We start from the raw sequence: 22244 nt of genomic DNA, 5'->3' as shown, positions 1-22244 counted from the left end.
GAGCTTTGCATCTTTTCCGATCCTGCCTGTGAATTGTAAAAGGTGTGAAAACGCTACTTGTTGGCTGCCATATTTTATAATAGATTTCAGATCATTTGAATGGTAAGAGTATGCCCTCTTCTTTCTGTGATTAAACACCATTTTATGGCGCTGTCAGAGCTGGCCCGCATTAGCACAACCTCAGAGCTCCCCGGGGCTTCCAAGTTCTTCTGAGAGTCTTTCCACAGATACTAGTCAGTGCAGGAAGAATCCAGGGTTCAAGTCCTGACGGCCACCCTCTAGATGTTGGGCCAACGCCTCACTTTTGCAAGCTCTGTCTCCTTGTGAGTAAAGTGATGGTCATGGACACCTCTTGTCCTTTAGCTGTGGGAATTAAATGAGGTAATGCCCAGAGGCACTTAAAGCGGAGTCTGGCACAGACGTCAATAACGTTTTCCCTAATGTGTTTGAATGGTACGGGTTTGAGGAGAATTCTTTTAGATCCCAATGTTTCAAAGAAGGTATTGTTCTCTTGAGTTTCTGCTACTTTGGGACAGGGCGGGCGGTTGGGTGCCACGCTTGAATAAATCATATCGAGTCCCAGTTTAGATCCCTTTCTTGAGCCTGAAATTTGGAGTTTTAATGGCAAACACACAAAGGTTATACTCTCTGGCTTCAATTCAGAAATGTCAGCACATCAAACACACACCTTCAGACGCGCACAGAGACACGTACTCACACGGTGTAAAGGGCAATTAGGTTCGGAGGAGAATGTCACCTGGTCGGAACTGAATCTCATTACAGCAGGACTTGACGCTTCTGACCTCAGCTACACAAACAATGCCTCCGGATGACAGAATCACCAAGAGACCACGTCCTGGGAGCAGGAGTCCATTTCTGAAGCCCTGAGACTCTCAGAGGCCACGGGCAGCGGAGCCAGCAACCTACACGGTGTTTGGCAAATGACGCAAAGAGTGCGTTTGGCAAATGGTGAAGTAGAATGAACGAGGGGCTTTGTGCTTTCATAGCCTGTAAGATTTCCAATCTCTCCTGACGTGCGGAGGCCTCAAAACGAATGGGCCCCCTGGAAAGCAAAGATTTAAATAGGTCCCCGGCGCAGAAGGGGTTGGAATCAGCGTGTGGCACAGGTGTGGGGCCTGTCGCCCAGGTGGGGACAGGAGAAAGGAGGGAGTGGGCATGCCCATGAGTCTCCGTGGGCCTGAGTGGGTGCTCAGGAGACAGGGCAAGGAGGGACGGAAGGCGTTCTCCTGAGTGTCCACTTCTCAGAGCGAATGGACACAGAGTGGCCATATTTTACAACAAGATCAGATTGGTCCTATTTGAGGTGAGTAACAGGTTTTCTAGTGGCAGGTCACCAAGTGGCACTCGAGCACTCAGTCCTTGTGGCCTGCTGAATGCTCCCTCCCTCTTGGACTCGTCCTGTGCCCTGCCTACTGGGTGGGCTGATCCTGGGGTGCCTCCCCAGCCCCCACCTAGATGTTTCCCACAACAAGCTCTGCCTTAGGACACTACCAGGAGCCTTTCAGAGGGAGGCTGACAGGACTTCACGGAGGCCACTCATGATCATCCATGATCACCATCGACACGTCAAGCGGGCCTTCTGAAAACACAGCAGCATATCATCTTGTACAGCGACGTCACAGCGGCACAGGCTGCACATTCTGCAGACCTGCAGGACGGCAGAGCTTCAATGGACTCTCCAGCGGCTGCATCCAGGCAAAATTCCTCCCTGGGTCTCCCAGACTGGGGGCACTCCCTGGTCACAGCCCTCAACACCAAACCTCCTAGACTACCCCATCCTTCATTTTTACAGGAGGAAACACAACCCTGGGCACAGAGCTGCCCTATGCCCTGCAGGACGGGGCTCTGGGCCTCATGAGTTTCCCGACAGCCTGGTTCATGAGTGAATCCTGTTCCCCCCGAGGATCGAGCTCTGGGCTTCCAGGTTTTCTACTGAAGGAGCAATTATGTGGTCGGAAGAGGTTCAAGTTCATCGGTTCCTCCACGCCTCAAAGACAGTTAGTGACTGAGTCCCCCACCCTGGGGGGTCTCTCAAATGGTTCCATCTTGTCCAAGTTCCCACCACCTGTTGCGTGGATTATTACGAGAGCCTCATAACTGGTCTCTCTAACTTCACCCTCGCTCCTTGTGCAGTCAGAGGGATCCTTCTAAGACCTGCTATCAGGCTGTTATTTCTCTGCTCGAGATCTTCCAGTGCTCCGCACCATCTGCCCCTCCCATGGCCTCTCTGGTCTCATCTTTTACTCTCTCCCTCACCCACTCACGTGGCTCTCCCTTGAACATGCCAGGCAAACTCCTGCCTCAGGTCCTTTGCACCTGCTACTACCATTCAACCCCCCCCCCCAACACCACCCCTAGATAGATACACGGCTTCCTCTCTCACTTACCTTCTTCCTATATTTGCTAAAATGTTACTTCCTCAGTGACATTTTCCACCCACCTTATTTAAAACAGCCCTCTTCCCCCTCCTGGCTCGCCCAAACTCTATCCCTGATTCTGGTTCAGCTGGTCTCAGGGCTCCCTGCAGACCAGCTGAACCAGAGTCAGTATAAATTCAAGTGCCTCCTGCAGGCACGGTGGTTTAAGAAGCTCTGACAGGCTGCTGCATCGTGGCACCTGGAGCACAGGCCAGCCCGTGCCCGGATGGGCTGCAGAACCCTGAGGAGGCCAGGGATTCGGTGTGATGCCTGCATCTTCAGCCGCTTCCTCAGCTGCTCTACCCAGAGCACACAGCATGACCACAGGTGGCCGCCACTGTGTGCCATTCGGCAGCCAAATCACAGCCCTTTGGAAATAGGGAAGCAACACACACAACAACCAATTTCTTGGAGACACCCTGCTGTACGTCAGCAGAACAGCCTGCATGCTAATCTCGCTCTCAAGAACCACTGGGCTCCCTGGCTCCGCGTCTTACGGTGGCCTGTTTTACAGACGTCCATTCATTTGATAAAAATTCTCCAGCGGCCACACGCGCTAACCCTCCCACTAGGCAGTGGGATTCGACACTGAAAAAGTCACGATCCAGAGTCTAGACAAGACGGGGCTCTATGGACCACACTCTGCAACACGGAGGTGGGTGCAGACAGAGGATCCTCCTCGGGATCAGGAAGTCCCCGGGGGGCGGGGTGGGGGGAGGTGATGTTCTACTGATCTGATGAGGAACCAGCAGGCTGGCTGGAGGGGGAGGAGGGGAGCATGGGAAGGGGTTCCGGGCACCCCAGGCAGATGGCCCTGCACAAACAAAGCCCAACAAGGAAAGAGAAGGCGCTGGGTGTTGGAGGAATTGAAAGAGACCTAGGGGTGCTGCTTCTTGGAAGCTTAAAGTCACAGAGGGGAGAGAAACCTAGTCTTGGAAGACTTCAAAAGCCATAGATAATAAGGAGCAATGGATATTATCCTGGGGTACCAGAAAGCCATCAGGGCAGGCTTTAAGCAAGAGACAGACACAAGCAGATCACGTTTTAAAAACAATTACTTTGAGCCAAGCTCAGTGGTGCACACCTGTCATCCCAGTGGCTCGGGAGGCTGAGGCAGGAGGATCGAGAGTTCAAAGCCGGCTTCAGCAACTTGGTGAGGCCCTAAGCAACTCAATGAAACCCTGTCTCTAAATAAGATATAGAAAAGGGCTGGGAATGTGGTTCAGTGGTCGAGTGCTCCTGAGTTCAATCCATAGTAGCTCCCCTTGAAAAGAACAATGACTTTGCACCCTACAACAATACACCAAAGCTAGTGTCTTTCAGTGCAGTTTCAAACAATACTCTGCAAACAGCTCTTTGCTTCAATAAAAGATGGCACTGAGAGCAACTTGAAAAACCCATTTAGAGTGATTTTAATGAACCTCCAATAATAGCACCCTTCAATGATGTTTGAATATAATCCTCTGTTACTGCTCCCTGTTTTCTGTCTCCCACACTTGACTTAACGGCATGCATGAATCAGGAACCTTGACAGACACTCGCATGCCTTCCAGTGTCCCACAGGCACACGGAACTCTGCACACACCCACCAGAGGCCTTTCGGAAGGGGCAGGCGGATAAGAAAGGATGGGGAAGGGGAAATGTAAAATCCTGGGTTGGGGGCGGAGCCATAAGACCCTCTCGTGCAGTGCACAGGGGACATGAACAGGTGGCGAGAAGTGGGGGGGGCGGGTGTGTGTAGCCATTATCATGACAACCAGCCCTCGGGACCCACAGGTTCCTTGGAGTCAACCAACTGTGGGTCAAAAATGATTTTTAAAAAGTTGCATCTGTAATAAATATGTACAGATGGTTTTTTTTTCCTTGTTGCTATTCCCCAAACAATGTAGCAGAACAAGTATTTACATAGCATTTGCATTTATTGGGTATTATAAGTCATCTAGAGATGATTTAAAGTCCACGGGAAGATGCGCATGGGTTATATGCAAATTCTCTGCCAATTTACAGAAGGGACATAGATACAGAGTATCCATGGATTTCGGTTCCTGCAAAGGATCCTGAAACCCATCTTCCCTGACTAGTAAGGGATGGCTGTATTTCTAATTCAGTCGGAGTGGATCAAGGGCAGCACCTGCTTCCCTTTTACAACCAGTGATTTTTTTTTTTTTTGGTGCCAGTGATTGAACCCATAGGCACTTATCCCCTGAGCCACATCCCCACCCCCTTTTTATATTTTATTTAGAGGCAGGGTCTCATTGAGTTGCTTAGGGCCTTGCTAAATTGCTGAGGCTGGCTTTGAACTCTCGATCCTCCTGCCTCGGCCTCCGGAGCCACTTGGATGACAGGTGTGAACCACCACGCCTGGCAGAATATTTTGAAGAACACAGCTCAGTCCTGGCCACTGTATTTTGAAAGTCATTGTTAACGCACAGGAGGGAATTTATGACACTGGTCAGCTGGAAATATCCAAGGCAGCACGGTTGAAGATCAATGGCTACTGACCACAACCCCCTTTGCACAAGCACCTCCTGTGAGCCAGGGACGAGCCAGACCTGTCATATCTATTATCCCCGGGCAGGGAGAGTCACAGTATATCTTCAGACGGGGTGAACTCTGGCCATCAATACCCAGCGGGAACAGGAACTGGCTAAACATAACCCTGATGTGAGACATCACAAACCCAGAGATGACAAACCAGCCATCCCCTGGCCACCTATGGGTCCTGGATGTGTTCCCTTCACCCTCAACTATGTTTAATCTTTAAGCAGGTGTTGCTGATATATTAAGAAACAGTGAGATTTCCTCTGACCCCTGATTCCCAGCTTCTCAGGGGAACTTAGAAGCAGAGCCGCTCTGAGCCTCCCATCCTGGAACTCATCACCCTATTTCCAGACTGGAAAGAGACCTCGTGCGCCTCCATTTGGTGAGTTTCTTCTGCCCACCGCCTTGCTCTGGCCCTGCCCTGCGTCCCTGCCCGAGCCTCCCCTGCTGACCACCTGCAGGGCTTCTGAGGCTGGAGCACATAATAGGGGGCAGCTCATCATGGGGTGCCTGGCACTAAATAAGTGCTCAAGAAATTAACAATTCTAGTATCAAAATAGCTGTCGTTATCACCTTCATGCAGCTAATCACCTGCTGGGCTCCGGGAGCACAGAACCCGGAGCACAGAATCCCCGCCCCTCCCAGAGTTTCCGATTCTTCGAATTCCTTCCAGGTGACAAGATGCTGCTGGCCCAGGGAACACCCTTTGAAAACCACTAGTCTACAACATGAGCCCCCATGTCCCCTGAGGGGAACACTGGCATCTTACCTGTGGCCAAGTGAGGAAGGGAAGGAGTCCACATTTTGAGACCCGGTAAGTAGGGCCACAAAGAAACCAAATGTGTCCCATGTTGGAGAGGCCAGTTTCCTGACCCAAGGGTCCAGGGTTCACAAAGTCACCTTTTGGTCTTTCTCCTAATGGTTTAGTGAAAGTGATGAATCTGCTGAGGACCCTGCAGGGGTGTCCTCAACCCCCCCCCCAGTGGGCACACAGACATTACCCTAGGGAACAACATCAGCAGGACCCAATTGACCTGCCCTCAAAACCCCTGCACCCCAGTCATTAATCCCTGGGTAACATCACTAACGTGGCAGGTCCGGAGGGCTTTGTGCCTCCTCAGCCTCCTGTAATCATTTGTAGCTACAGTACAGTGGACCAGAGAGGGAAACTCACCTGCCCAAGTTCACCAGCCCTAGAATCACCAAGGAACCAACTCACTGTATTCACTGAGGGTCAGACGCTATTAGGAACATGGTGCCGAACCCTGTGTCTGTACTTTAAGTTGGACGTTGATGACCTAGAGAACCACAGGCACCTGGAAGTGAGGTCACACGGGACATGCTTACGGGCTGAGGGGGACAAGATTTGGCCTGGATGTCCAGGATTCGAGAGCCTAAGCAAACATCTGCGAACGTCTGGAGGATACTCTAGAGAGAGAGGAGATCTTGCTGCAGTTGTGTGTGTGTGGAAAGGGGCAGGGCTGATTAGGTATCGATAGAGAGTCTCCAACAGTCAGAAGAGCCACAGAAGGGGACCACTGATTCTTACAGACCTGCCTTCCTGACATCTGCGCCCGCAGAGGTGTCCAGGGTTTTGCAAGGAAGCTGTAGAGCTGTGATTCTAACCATTTGGAACGGAGGGACGGGTCAGCACTAGACCTGGGAGACTTTGTTCCGCTACCCTCCCCTGCCCCCAGGCATTCTGGGAAGCCTCCAACGGAATCACCACGTCCAGGGTCTGTGCTTTCCCTTAGTCACACACCGGCTGAGTGCCCATTAACCTCTCTGAGTCTCCATTTCCCCTTCCGCCACATGGAACAATGGCACCTCCCCCGGGTAGGCTGGCTGCCGTGAGGATTTAATTAGATGCCCCAGGAGCAGCTCATCAAGGGGTGCCTGGCATGTAATAAGTGCTCAAGAAATTAACAATTATAGTATCAAAATGGCTGTCATTATCACCTTCCTCTTAACACCGAGACCCTTACAGCTCTGGGTTTAATGACAATATTTATGCTCCCTCCTCAGCCTCAGCCAGTGGTTTTACAACCTGTAATAAGGTCACCAGGCCTCGCTTGACTTCGTTTAACAAAGAAATATCCTCCCAGGAGAACCGCAGTTTTGATTAATTCAGGTGCAGGACTCCTCCTCCCTGATGCTGGGGTGTACTTCCTGCTGGGTCCTGGGGAGGAAAACCATCCCCTGGGGACACAACCAGGAGGAATGTGACACATTCATTCTTGCATCAGAAGAATTATCTGCACAGGAGCCTGCTGGGGGCCTACAGCTTATGTAGCCGAGCTGCTCAGCCTCCTCTTACACAGCTCTTCCTGGTGAACGCCTCTTACTCACCCAGAGGAACCAGTGCAGGTTGCAGAATTAGATGTAAATACTGTTGAGATAAACAACATGACCTTTTCCGTGTCCGTATGAAGGGAAAATGGCACCATTGAACCAAAGAAAGAAGGGGGGGGGTTAGATTCTTTGTCACCGTCCAAAAAATAGATCTGAATTCTGCTCACCAAAGAACCGGTCCCCCAAAGTTATCTGCTAAGACAGTTACAATAATTGAATCAATACAACAGAAACTCAATAGCAATTGTTTTTCCTGCTATGTGCAGAAGGTGGGCTGTGCCAGGGAGTGGCCAAGCCCGTGCTGGCACCCAGTGACTTGGTGCATAAATCTGAGAGCACCTGCAGACACGTTCAGGTAGGTGCCTCGACGTCTACCCCTCAGTGAGCGTTCAACGCATGCGCAGTGGGCAGGAGGGCACAGCCAGAGAGACCACTTTTACTTACAGCTTTGGGTTTATACGGAGGCTGAATCTCCTTGCGTTCAAGTTTCTCCCAATCAATATACCGGAAAAATGCATGCTCTTTGATGTCACGTTCCCCTTCAGGGCCACAACCCAGACGTTTGCCTGGGTGTTTGGTCATCAGCTTCAAGAGAAAAAAACAAAACAAAACAAAAAAGCAAAAAAAAAAAAAAAAGTTGAATGAACTTTAGAGAAGGAAATGTGAGACCCGCAGAAATTATTATTCCAATGACTTTGGAAAGAAAGCACCATGAAGAATCTCAGGATATTTATTTATTCATTTATATTCCTTTTCATTCCGGCAATAATTTCTTAACCAGGTCTTCATGGGAGAGGACCCCAATACAGCGCCTGATGCTGCTCACCCAAGAGCAAGATCCCTTATGGCTAATCAAACCAAAGCATGAATCTGGCCCTGAACTTGAAGTTAGAAATGTCCCAGGATCCATTCTGGTCCAAGAATGAGTTTTCTGCAGTTATTGGTACATCTACTGAGAACAGTTTCAATATCTTCTAGCTCCCCTCCTCCCAACCAGGAGAAAACTGACCTTTGACCAAGGCCAAGGACACATTCATTCAGAAACTATTTGCTTTTCTCAGTAAAGCACTTGTGGAAATGACAAAACAGGAAAATATATATATATACATATATATATATTAGTCAAATGGACCCAAGCTTCAAGTAATTACTTTCAGAAAACTCATTAAACAGTCAAAACCTAGCCCAGCTCATTCCCCCGGATCACACATTATACTAAACTCTGCTGAGGTTTCTTTGGTGTTCTGTTTAAATTACTTAATTATCAAAACTCTCCATCTTTGGGTCTCTGAGCCAGTGCTAAATAACAAGATGAATAGATGCTCTGAGATGAAACCACACAGCCTTCCTCCTACAAATGAACCCAAAGAGGCAAGAGAATATCTCTTGATCTCAGGACTTCAGCAAATGCTCAGAGAGGAAAGATGGACAGGTTGATGATTTAAAAAAGAAAGAAAATCCTGACGGGAGGCACCGAGAGAGGAAGCCAAAGCAACCAGAACACACGAGCCCAAGAAACTTCCCAACGTTGAGCTGACCCCAGACATTTTGCTCAGCGCTGGCTGATTACAGGAAAGGAATGAACCAGAAACTCACACCTAGGCAGCTTACAGTGCCCATTTGCTGCTCATGAGCTAATCAGTGGTCACATACACAGGCACACACTTTCTGTATCTTCTTTACCTTCCAGGATGGAACGTAATTGACGTTGATGTCCTAAACTACTTCTTGTATTGATAGGCGTGACCTTACCTGATTATCACCATAACACCATGAAGGGGGTACACTACGCCCCATCTGATTGACCAGGCAGTAGACACCCAGCCAGCTATGAGAGATTGGATTCCACCTCTGCTTAGCTCCAAAACTGGGGCTTTAAAGAACAATGAGCGAGCTGGGCGCAGTGGTACACACCTGGGAGGCTGAGGCAGGAGGATTGCAAGTTTGAGGCCAGCCTCAGCAACTTAGCAAGGCCCTGAGCAACTCAGTGAGACCTTGTCTCAAAATAAAAAATAAAAAGGGCTGGGGATGTGGCTCTGGTTAAATGCCCCAGGGCTCAATCCCTAGTACCCAAAATAAAGTAAAATAAATAAAATAAAACACTCGGTAGGGGGTATGCTTTGCATGTGGTTTCTCAGGGATATTTGTGGTCTGGCTGAGTCAGGGAAGGTTGATGGAGGGAGAGCAAATTGAGCCAAGTCTTGAATTTTGTGTAGAATTCAAATGGGAAGAAAGAGCTAAGGGGCCTTGGGAGCCTTGATAATAGCAATAACAGCTTCTAGGTCCTGAGCATATCCTGTGTCTGAGCTAAATGTTTCCCAGCTATTATTTATCTCTCTTTAATCTTTACAATAACATTCTGAGGTTTTGGCAACTATCTCCCCCCTTTTCCCAGATACTCAGGTACTGGTTCCAGAGAAGTCATGTCATTTGCCTGAGGTCACACAGCCAAGGAGCTGGGTCGGGGTTTGAACAGAACTGCCTGACCTAGAGTTCCCGCGGCTCAGTGTAATCAGTCTCTGATTGTTTCCACTCCGACAGGCGACAGGCGCCCAGCCTGGGTGTCTGTCTGTTTTAAGCTTGTTGGAAGTGGGCGTGGCAATCTGAGCAAAGTTCAACTCATTTTCTTTCTTTCTTTTTTTTGATGGCAGAAAGTAGGGCCTGTCAGGAGCTGGACGTAGAATGGACACACTTCAACTGTTTTCAGAGGCCTCGGCTTTGCTCAGTGATAAGCAGGGGGGACAGACGCCCAGTGAAGAAATGCCACTCTAGACACATCGAGCTCTAACTCAAGGTCTCTGCCCACTTCCTGGACTCTGCTTGGATGCGCCTGAAGCCGTGTAGACAGCCGGATTTAATCACTGTTCCCTTCTCTGATCACCTCCCAGACACGTCCCCGGGGTCCCTGTTCAGGAGGAAGCGTGGGGCCGTTCACTTGAGCACCTCCCCTGCTCCAGAGCATCGACCTTGAAGAAAGAGCCAGCTTTGGACCCGGCCCACTCGACTCAGAGAGGTCCCCAAACCCAACAGCCAGAAAGTCACCACCGGTTAATCCTGAAGGTTATGGGTCCTGAATTAATAGGAAACTGCTCTAGCAGGGACACTGCTAATTGGAGCTGAAGCTGAATGCAGCTGACCTGGAAAATTCTCTCTCCTCCATGACCCACTTAGAACCCCCCAGCCGTCCTGGCAGGGCAGGCTTGGGAAGGGGAAGCCCCTGAGCACGCATTGAGCACCTACTCTGTGCCGGTACCACACGAGGAGCTTCCTGTTACCTGACCTCACTGAACGCTCCCCAAATCTCTGTTCAGTGAGGACTTTCATCCCATTTTTACAAATAAAGAGACACAGGCCCCGAGAGACACAAACGAATTTGCTCCAGACCGTGCACCTGAAGAGTGAGAGCATAAGGATTTGCAAAAGGTCTCTTCATCTCCCAAATCCCCACATGGTCAAAGTCTTCTTTCGGGGGAGGCCAACTCAATGCCAAGAGGAGCCGGGCTGGTCATGGTGCCAGCATTAGTCACAGTAAGAATGGGACAGAGTGCTTGCTCGGCTCTGGTCTCAGTGATTTGCAGGTATGAACTCATTCCATCATCAAAGAACTCTACATGGGGTGCTGCGGTTATCCTCCATCCACAAAGCAGGTCAAACAACTCATTAGGTTAATAATGCCTGGACCTGGATTTGAACCCAGAGAACTGGGCCAAATGGGGTTTTTGCAAATTGGAGGAGGCGTGTCGGGTTAGAAAGGAAGTAGTGGTTTCCGATCCAGCTGAATGAGGCTTTGCAGGCATGACGGGCCAACGTGACAAGATCTGATTTTTTTTTTTTTTTAAGAGAAGCTAGAAAGGGCTGGGGCTGTAGCTCAGTGGTAGAGCGCTCGCCTAACACGCGTGAGGCACTGGGTTCGATCCTCAGCACCACATAAAAATAAACAAAATAAAGGTATTCTGTCCATCTACAACTACAGAAAAAAATTTTAAAAGAGAGAAGCTAGAAATCTTCTTATTCTAAATGCTGGGAATTACTAAACCAGGAAAGCCCAGTCTCTGGTTCCTTTCACTACGGCCCCAGTAGAAAGACTACAGTGGTCTCACCAGCCTTGGGCTGTGCCATCAAAAGTCCATGGGCTTTGCTGAAGCTCTTCATGAACCCTGGGTCTCCTCCCTGCCCCTCATTTTTTTCCGGTCCCTGCCCATACCCTCAAAGAAGATGTTTTCAACCAATTCACTTTAGGGGTGTTGGAGACACCCCGTGGCTCCCCCAGGCATGTTTGCACCTTAACCTGTGGCTGAAACACAGGGCTCAGGAGATTCACCAGCGGGGAATGCAGGTGCGACAGTCAAGGTGCTCTTGGGCTAGAGGCTGGCCCCGCTGTGACAGTCTGAGCCAAGCCTCAGGCGGATCTGGCTGATTGTTCCAACTGTCCTTCACCAGGGCTGGCTCTTACGGGGGTCAGGAAGAGCAGGGCTGGGTAGGGCATTGCCAAGATCTAGGGGCACAGGCCTGCTGCCTTCAGACCTGCAGATGGGAGCCCACCGTGGGGCGGAGCCGGGGTCTAACCTGGAGAACTCGTTGGCACCCGTGGGTGGGAGAACTCTATTTTAGCAGATGGGTACTGGGAATTGAACTCAGGGGCACTTGCCCACTGAGCCCCAGCCCCAGCCCTATTTTGTATTTTATTTAGAGACAGGGTCTCACTGAGTTGCTTAGGACCTCGCTGCTGCTGAGGCTGGCTTTGAACTTGCCATCCTCCTGCCTCAGCCTCCCGAGCCTCTGGGATGACAGGCGTGCGTCCCCGCGCCCATCCACAAACTCTTTTCAAAGGCAACATCCTTGGGCCATATTTTCTGAGGTTCTCATGGTATCACTTTTGCACTCCCATCAGAGTTGAAAAACTATTTCTTTTGGATGTGTTGAAAGGGGGTGGTTTTCGAGCCTTGTGGGAATTTGGCGAAATATTGTAAATACACAGAATTAATCTCGGGGGGGGGTGGGAGGCTGAGCCCTTGCATTCTGAAAAGTCACTTCAGGTCACTGATGGCTCCAAAGGAGAGGACCACTCATCTCTAGTGTCTCACACCCATCACCAGGAGCATGTCTGAGTCCAGAGGATCCTTATCTGGAAATCTGCACCTTGCTTTGGTCACAGGTGCAATCGGCATAAGCAGCAGGTGTTTAGCTGTGCCTGCTCTTTGTATGCTGGGAGTTGGAGGGAGAATGGGGACTTGGGGACACTGGATTGGGGTCAGCTTTTCTATAGGATCCCTTCAATTCAATACTGCTTGGTGTTTTCTTGGGACACGCTCTGAGTATTAACTAAGCACACATGCAGCAGAGCAGGGCAAGGGACACCTAGCCATGCCTCTCCTGGGTCCCAGCTATTCACAGTACTGCCCCCTTGTTCATTCATTCGTGAAGCATCCCTTGTGCTGGGCTGGGGGCTGGGGGCTGGGGGCTGGAGGCTGCTCATCAGCAAGACGCCATGACAGGCCCTCCTCTCTAGAGCTTTGTGCAAATAAGGGTGAGCTCTCTTTCCTCTGGGAGGTAGCAACTCCTCTCCAGGGCTCTCTGATTGGCTAGGGAAGAGAGGGGGAGGGTTTGGTTGCTGGTCCCCTCTAGCAGGGCACATCCTGCATCCTGGTAGGTGATGTCCCGGCCACGGGCTTGAAGGGCCCTACTCACCCCTTTGCAGATGGCCACAGCTTCCTTGGACATAGACTTTGGATAGGCCACATTGTGCTCCATGATGGATTGGAAAAGTTCGTCCTCATCCTCCCCTTCGAACGGTGCCTGTGGGGCAGAGGGCCGGGTGGGAAAGGGATCCCCCGCCTGCCCCCTCCCCCAGCTTCTCCCAAACAGCAGGTCCTCCTCCCTGGGCCCCCGGTGAGGCCCCTCTCCAGGACTTTCAGGAAGATGAGAAGAAATGTCCAACCAACTAGGATCACCCCAAGACCAGGGAGGCAGAAGAGGCTCAGGTTTTTCGAGCTGTCATTTGGTTTGAAAGAAGCCACGAGGCTGGGAGTAGAGGAGTGCTTTTCTTATAGATCATTTCAAATTCAATTACCTGCCCGGCCAACATCTCATACAGCAGGACTCCAAAGGCCCACCAATCCACGGACTTCCCATAGGGTTGGTAAGCGATTATCTGGCAAACAGAAAGCGTTCTGTCAGCAAGGCTGGTCGCGCACGTGGCTGGACGTGGGATTCACACCTCCTTCACCCTCAGAGTGCACCTTCCCTAGAGTGTGTGTGTGTGTGTGTGTGTGTGTGTGTGTGGAGGGGGGTTCTTTGGCATGTCACCTGCTTATTGTGAAAGATTATAGTAGCTGTCACAGTCCCCAGAAGCAAGCCAGGGTCTCAAAGATGCAAGCCCGGCCAGTGCCCACCCGAGCTACTCTGTCACCTTAGCTGCCCAGGGAATGTCAGGCAGAGTGCTTCACAGAGGCACCTGTAACTGGGGGGACATCGGTGCATGTCACATTGCATTTTTTTTTTTTTTGAGCACTGGGAATAGTGTTTTTATTTTTATTTATTTATTTATTATTTTCAAAGAAGTGTGTACAGCCTTTTAAAGAGGAAAAGCCATTTTTATTTCTCATTGTACAAGTCAAGTCACTTACACAATAATGTGAAGATATTTCACACCGCTGAACTGCACACTCAGATAGTCAAGATGGTAAATTTTATGGCGCGTGGTTTTAAAATCACAATTAAAACAAAGACAAAAAAAATGTCTCGAGAGTAATGACGTGTGTTCCTATTTATACAGACTATCTCGATAAGCTTAAAGAATAAAATGTCAAGAGAAAAATTAGGACTCCTCCTATCTGGTCCATCTCCTTCCAAACTCATGGGTGGTTTTGCATAATCAGAAACACTTTAGTAAGTGGACCTTTAATCAAGTAAGCTATTCACTTAAGTTTTCTTTGCTAATATCCGTACACTGACATCATTGGTTTTTATCTCTGAATAGCATTCCGCTGAATAGATATGCCAAAATCTACCTTGTGGATTCCCACTATTTTAAAGTTTCTTCTGGGGCTGTAATGCGTATTCTTATGATTAGCTATTTGGACATCTCTTCAATGATTTCCAAACATTAAATTTCTAGAAGTAGAATGAGGGAACCACATGGTATATGCAGTTGTAAGGGGTTTGGTGGTGAAGACCAGACAGCTGTGTGGACAGAACAGCTGTCAACCTTTCAGTATGTAGGAGTGTAAACATGACGGGGTCAAAGGGGTGAAGAGGCGATAGAGCAAAGGTCAAGGGCGGAGGTTTGTGGGTCAGACAATCTAATTTTGAATCCCAATTGCTATTTGCCGGGGCCATGACCCTCCGGCAGAAATTACTTCTTTAAGCCTCGGTTTCTTCTTCTATAAAGTGGAGGTTACCATGACATTGACTCCATGAGGTTTTGTGGGGATGAATAAGCTACTGGGTGCCTCTCACGTATGATGCCCTCACAGTATCGGCTTTTACTGGAATGTTCTCTAATCCAGTTATTGCTTGTTTTAGTCACTAAAAAGCAAATATCTTTCTCCAGCTCCATCTCCCACCCTGGTTTCCACTCCAAAATCAGAAATGCAGAGAAGATGGTCCAAAGACACAAAATTTCAGCTAAAATAAGAGTAAAATAAGTTCCAGACACCTATTAATTGTACAGAGTGGTGATCATAGTTAATAACGATGATTTGTATTCTTGACAATTTGAAAAAAAAAGTGTCATTTTTTAAGTGTTCTGACTATAAAAATAAAGGTACGTCTGTGAGGTCGAGCACATGTCAATTAACTCGATTTAATCTGGTCTCTCTGTGTCTCTCACTTCCACGATGTACCCACATTTCAAAACACATGGTAGGTACATGGCGGATGGATGTGATTTTGATTGGTCAATTAAAAATAAAGAAGTGGGTAAAGAGGTAAATGAATAAATAAAAGAGGTAGTCTGAGGATCAGTGACAGTCTTATTGAACCCTCATGACCACCCAACAAGTCAATCCTTTTACAAAGGACTGGGGAGGTGGGATAAGAAGTGGCCAGAGGCGGTGCAGTTAGTCACAGCAAAGCCTGACCTGACAGAAGGGCCCCCCTCTGGGGAAGGACAGGCCCCTCATATTCCAGAGCCGCTGCGGCTTCCTGGGTCCACGGGTCCTGCTCCCCTGGGAGCTATGAAAACCACAGGTCCTGCGCCCCGCCCTGCAGAGGCTCTAATTCAGTGGCTCTGGGGGTGATGCCTGGGCACCCTACTTTTTAAAATGTGTCCCCACCCCCCACCCCCACCACTGAAGTGTAGCTGGTGTTGGGTTCCAGAAATCACCAAGCTCATATCCAGGAATTGGGCTCTAGATCTTGTCAGACATCCTGATTAATTAAGAAAATGTTAATAGATGAAAGGAGGCCACCTTGGGACACCTCTACTAGGCCCTAATAAAGAATTAATTTTTTAAAAAAGATTACCTTGTTGTTACTCAAGGAATACACAAATATATTTGCCTTGGGGGAAATATAAACAGCCCAGAGATGGGTCAGAATCTCCCTTCACCATTCACTTATTCCCTGAGGTCACAGATGTTATAAACCCAACCTGTCATCTTCCAAATGTCCGATGCCTTAGCCTGCATATCTGCATCCTCATGGAAAACCTACAGATGGGCTCTGTGTGTGTTATTGTCATTATCCATAAATGACATTGTATTGGATTCTCTATTCTCTAGTTGGATTTTTTTTTTCTCTTAAGAATCTGGTTTTAAGATATTTCTGTATCTACACATATATCTCACTCTTTTGAATCGGTGCCTAGGAGTATTTTATACTATGAATAAATCACAGTGGACTTTCCTTACCCTGTGGAGGGACACTGGTTCCTTCCAGGACATGCAGATGTATTTGCATGCACTTTGTGGTCTGGTCTTCTTAGGGCCGAACAGGATTTCCTAACACGAATGGCGCTCAGTTGAGCTAATTATTCCTTTATCGACGGTCATTTTATCCCATCTTTCATGGTTAACAAATAAAGCTGGGATGAAGGAAGGACTTTGAACACACCTCTTACTCCTTCTGTGTGTGTGTGTGTGTGTGTGCTCATGCGTGTCTGTGCGCATGTGTGTGCGCACGCTCAGGCATACAAGTCTGGTGTTTGCAAATTAGCTTCTTCTAAAAGGAACTGCTTTGTCACCAGAGCGTGCAGGTTTAAAATCATATGTCAACGTATTTAATTACATGGGGACGCCTATCCCCACTGTTACATATCAAGTGTCTGGCAATCAAGAAGAGGGATTCTAGAATGTCTGTTTCTGAGACTCTGCGCCTTTCCTTAAAAAAAAAAAAATGGGAGAGAAAAAAAAAATCTGGCGACAGATTGCAACATGCCACTTTTCTAAGCCACCAATTCAGAGAAAAAGGGAAAGGGACCGACCGCCTGGTACAAATTATTGTGCCTGGTCATGCTGGGAAGATCCATTCACTGACCACTTCCTTCGGGAGGAGAGGCCGGCACTGCCAATAAATCTTCACCCTGGTGTTTATATCTCTATCGCGGGAAGAAAAAACCTGGAGTCTCCCAGGGTTTATGACAACTGCCACACACACACACACAGTCACAGCCCTGTGTCATATGTCAGCCCAGGGAATCTGTTCCCTGTGTGTCTCTCGCTGTCTCAACAAACGCTTCAATGTCATAATTAGGAGGTATCATATGGCCACGAGCCATAGCAGCTTGACAAAGAAGCCTACTGATGTGTGTTGGATGGTTCTTTTGCGTTTTATTTAAATTTTCTCCTAAACCTTGATGTATTTCGGGCCTGAGCGTCGGGATGTGTGCTAAGTTAATTTGCATGTGAGATCTCAGAGGAGCGATTTAGAGCCCAGGATAAGGACAAGCCTGGGGTTTGCTTGCCAGGTACCACCCTCGACCCTTCCCAGCCCTCACGCGGCCATCGAGAGGTCAGCGGGGGACACATCGTCACGAGGTCCGTGTGCCTCCGGGGTCCTGGCAGCTCTCACCTCGGGGGCAATGTAGTCCGGAGTCCCACAGAATGTCTTGGTGGTCACCCCGTCCCAGACGTTTTCCTTACACATGCCAAAGTCGGCGATCTTGATGTGGCCCTCGGAATCCAGCATCACGTTGTCAAGCTTCAGGTCCCTGCGGCAGGGGTGAGAATCGGGGGATTAAGTGAAACGATGCTCATCTCAAGTCAACCGACTGCCACTCAGAAAACGCGGTGCAGGGTGGCGTGGGGGGTACAGAGGTGACCGTAAACCAGCTCTTGCCTGCCCCCGGGGAGCTCACGATCTGGTAGAGATCAAAAAGAGGAGGCTCCCTCACCAACCTCTGTGCCTTTCTTCTCCTACAGAGCCAGCTGTGCCCAGGGCCTCCCAAGACACAACGAGACAGAAGCTCCGAGAACAGAGAGGTCCGCAGGAAGCTGACCAGAGAGCGCAGCACCCGCAGAGGCAGAGTTCCACGAGTTGACCTTCGCAACTTGTGGACCCCTTATGTTTTACAGGAAGCTGCCGTTTCCATAAAATTTCGATCTTTCAAAATATCTCTGAAGATCATGGAGGAAGACAACTGATTTGAGAGAAAATTCTCTAACTCCAAATGCTTCAGGATCCCCCCGGCTGATTGCTAGGATGGGGGACCCAGGTGTCTCCATTGATTCTTTCCATTAAAAAAGAAAATATCTGCTGGATGCTTACTCCATGACAGACGCCATTCTTGGAGCCAGGTATATGTTAGCTGGGGACACCATAAACAGGCCTGTTTTTATTCTGATTAAATTCTAGTGTAGGGGGAAAAAGCATGATTAATAGGTATTCAAGTGTATCATCATGATTATTGTAGATTCTGATAGACGATATGAAGAAAAAGAGGAGAAAGAGAGGGCAACAGGGGAGCCGGGTGCAGTGGCCCACTCCTGTCCTCCCAGCAACTCGGGAGGCTGAGGCAGGAGGATCGTGAGTTCAAAGCCAGCCTCAGCAACTTAGCGAGGCCCTGAGCAACTCAGCGAGACCCTGTCTCTAATAAAATATTTTTAAAAAGAGCTGGGGTGAGGCTCCATAGTTAAATGCCCCTGGGTTCAATCCTGGGTACCCCCCAGAGAGAGAGAGAGAGAGAGAGAGAGAGAGAGAGAGATGGCAATGGGGGAGGGGCACTTTAAATAGGTGGGCTGAAAGGACCTGTCTTAGGTAGTGACATCTGAGCTTTAACTGCGTTGGTGAGGAAAGCCTGATATTTTGGGGGAACCCCTGCATCTCTCTGTATACTAGATCACTCCAATCCTCAATTCCGACTCTGACATCAATGCTTTGGGTTTCTGCAGCAGTGAGTGGGGGACAATCTATGGGTCGGGCTGTTCCAGTCCTAAGAGAGGACGGAGAAGTCCAGTTCCCCCAGAGGTAAGAGCTCAGTTCAGGGGTCTCCCCCAGATCATCTCGGTTAGGTTGTGGGTGTCTGCGGCTACTGCCTGTTCTAGCCTCTGGGGATGAGACCATCCTCCTTTGAACAACCACCTTTTGATCCTCCAGCCGAGCAACGTGGGTGGTGCCAGCTTCGACTCCTAGCCCCTGGTCACATAGCCTGTCCTGGCCAGTGGAAACATCCCATCCTGCTAGTCACAGTGATTGGTTCAGGAAAGGGACCACAGGGGACCCAATCTGCCACCACAGAAACACCTGGCACTTTTGCAGGTACCATTAGGGAAGAGAGAAGCTCTTTTCACACTGGGATGGCTCAGGGGGTGGAATGTGGGTCTGGAAGCTCCAGGGGTCACCGTATGCAGACGGGAAAGCTCTGAAGACAGAGCAGAGCAGAGTGATCAAGGAAGCGCCATTAACATCGTTTGAACCGCTGCATCAAGACCCCTGCATCCTTGACACCAGCCAATCAAGACCCCTGCATCCTTGACACCAGCCAATCATCAAGAACCCTGCATCCTTGACACCAGCCAATCGAGACCTTCTGTAACTTAAGTGTGAACTGAGCTGCCATGTTCACTTCCAACCACAAGGACACAGGTTGGCCTCTCCTTGAGAGCCAGTGAGGTCTCTTCATCCAAAGGGAGGTCCATTTGCACCTGCCATTCGCCCATAGCAAGGTTATTTCCATTCTGCTACCCTGGGTGCTGTCCGTGGTACCACCCAGGTCCAGGGTGCATGCTTACCTAGAAGCCATGGTGATCTCTGAATGCCGGGTCAGAACTTAGGAATGCTGAACCCTGCAGCATCTTGATTCATCTCCATATACTCGCCCTACATGTGACTTCACTCTAGTGATACACGACCTCCTTCCTCTTGGCTTGACAACACGCCCAGAAATGAGCCGCCGGGTCAATCAGAGACATGGGAACATCTTCATTTAATATAGCGAAGGAATTTCAGATGCCAAGAGCCACAGGTCCATTGCCTTTGATATTATACTGTATTCCTTGGTTCTAGGAACTAAATTCTAATTTCTGCTTCAAAAGGTGGCTGGGGCAATTTTTTTTTCATTTTCAAAAAAAAAAAAAAAAAACCATACAGGGCAGAATCCACACATATTTCCAGGGAAAGTGGTCAATAAATCAGACAGTCCATTGGACAGGCAGGATCTATGGCGGACACCCTCCCCACAAACCATATCCAGCTACTATCCTCAGAGAGGGGAACTCTAACATAATTCTTCATCCTCTTAAGAACCGTCCAATGAAATAGAGATATAAAGGAAGGAGGGAGCCATTTGAAACGTTCTGAAAGGCTTTACTACCGTGAAGGCATTATCTATGAAATTATAAAGCCCCACATCCCTTGTCCTGTAATTTTTTTTTTACAGTTTTCATTTGATTAGTAATTTCAAGAACTCCATCTCCAATCATCTCCAGCATCTCTGAGGAGGCTGGGGAACCAGGTTGGGAGGCCACAGAGCCAGAGACAATGCATGATTATGATGCATAGCTGGTCCCCCAAGGACCACCGGACATGAATCAGGCTACCACTGGACGTGACTGAGGCTACTGCCAGACACAAGCGTGGCCTCTTGTCCTTGGAAATCCTAATACTGCCAAGAACCACATCTCCTCCTGGCTCTGAAAAACAGCTCTTCCAGACTTCTACAGTCACTCTCAAATCCATGTCTTAGTTCCTTGGTCACTAGTTTCTGAATCAAGATCTTGGGTGTGACAGGTGTCTGATCCTGCATCACATATACACCCTGGGTGCAGGGAGACTGTGGCAGTAGCATCTAGCAGCCGCAACCTTTATAGTACCAAATGACTCTATTCTTGCAAAGAGAATGATTCAGATGCCAACTGGCTTAAAATATTGATACAGATTCCTTTAAGAACTATATTGATAATGGTGTGTAAGTAGGTTAGGAGGAAGGGCTGTATGGTCGTAGGGATGGTCTTAGCATCTGAGATGCTCATCTCTGGGTTTTAGGACCAGCTTGGCCAGTGTGACCGGGATCCATGAACCCCAGATCCTAATCTGGCTCCCTGCTGGACTGGGAACTAGCCCTAAATCCCACCAGGGTTGGCGACGACAACTCTACTTTCTCCCTGGGTTCCCACCCTGGGGCTGGATTTTCTTCAAATACACTCGTAACTCTGTTCTTCTAGAGACTCTCCCTGCCCAGGAGGGAGACAGGACCTAATGTCAGCCTACAAAGTGACAATTGTAGAGTGAAAAAAATGACCCCAGGACCCTGTTTTCTTGGTTAATCTGGAACCAAAGTCATGGGTTTGAACGTAGGGGTCACGTCATATGGAAGATGATGTGTACCTTTCAAGGCCAGAATGACATTCGATGGAAAATGTTCTCCCTAGGACAGCCGAGGGGAAACCGAGGACCAGAGGAGTTGGGTGTCTCCTCTCGTGCTGACTCGGAGATCCACGTACGTGCTCCGTGCACGGAGGGCAAACGTTGGCAGAGTGGCCTTACTATTTAAAAGTATCCAGGGGCCCAGGACCTCCCAAGACACCTCTAACTCCAGACCCTAACCGCCAGGTCCTCCGCAGAATGACATGGCCCTCGACCACCCAGCACAAACCACTCTATTTTACCGAGTTTTATTTTTACTGGAATTTATCACTATTTGGCAGACTCTATTCTGATACACGTATCTGTCTCCCACCGTTAATATATAAGCCCCTCGAAGGCAAGAGTTTTGTCTGATCTCTTGCCTGCTGTATTCCCAGAGGAGCACCTAGCACAGAGTAGAATGAATGAATACAATGCATTTTCATGGCCCTTGGGCATCTTTTAACCTCACCCATGCCAAGGGCTGTTTGGAAGCCCCCTGCCCGGTGCCACCCTCTCTTGCAATAAGAAACCATCCCAAACGCCTGCCGTCTCTGTCATATGCATCCATGTAGCACAAGGAGAATGGCCCCCTCTGGACACGCTGACACACAGCAGCCTGGGGCCCCACAGTCGGCCTTGCACGGAATATAAAACGGTGTGACTCACACCGCTCTGATCACACGCTTGCTCCTGCAAAGACTGGCAAATGCCAAGTTCTGAACTTAATCCTGTCTCTCAGGGCGTGCTACTCAGAGATCTATTTCCAAACTGTCGTTAAATGAAAGAAAAAGAAAAAGTTTCATAATAATATGATCCGCCACGTCCTGCCCACCAAGATTCTTTACGTACTCCCCCCAAACGTGGGGGTCCACGGGCAAGAGGAAGAAGTCCCCGGGGCCTCCCCTGGACAAGCCTCTTCCTCTTAGAGCAGGTGGCCTCGTGTTGGAGGGGCCCTGGATCGTTGGTGACACAGTCCCTCAAGGTTTCTCTGTCACCACAGAGAGCTGCCCAAACTCTGCCAGGGCAGTGGGCGAAGCTGCCTGGCAGAACACATGCCCAAGTTAGTCCTGGAGGGTTCCTCCCCCACCGCGGGTGCTAATTTTAAAAGCAGTGGAAGAGAGAGGCAGG

General features: G+C 49.2%; 1 protein-coding gene across 3 annotated transcripts in view; it reads right to left on the bottom strand.

Moving 5' to 3' along the window:
* Positions 1-22244, bottom strand: part of Prkcb (protein kinase C beta) — a 303273-nt gene that overhangs the window by 19158 nt on the left and 261871 nt on the right. For all 3 annotated transcript variants that reach the window (XM_046454415.2, XM_046454414.2, XM_058582629.1), the window contains 4 exons: positions 17343-17481; positions 13402-13482; positions 13020-13127; positions 7776-7916 (listed from right to left, as the gene is read on the bottom strand). In XM_046454415.2, coding sequence (XP_046310371.1) covers positions 7776-7916; positions 13020-13127; positions 13402-13482; positions 17343-17481 — 469 coding nt within the window. The remainder of the gene's footprint in view (positions 1-7775; positions 7917-13019; positions 13128-13401; positions 13483-17342; positions 17482-22244) is intronic.

The sequence above is a fragment of the Marmota monax genome, unplaced genomic scaffold (genome assembly GCF_021218885.2).
Source record: "Marmota monax isolate L192 unplaced genomic scaffold, Marmota_monax_Labrador192_F-V1.1 WCK01_AAM20220418_F8-fsc00086, whole genome shotgun sequence".
NCBI lineage: Eukaryota > Metazoa > Chordata > Mammalia > Rodentia > Sciuridae > Marmota > Marmota monax.
Note: the sequence above shows the minus strand (reverse complement) of the source record. Positions and strands in the feature narration are given on the sequence as shown.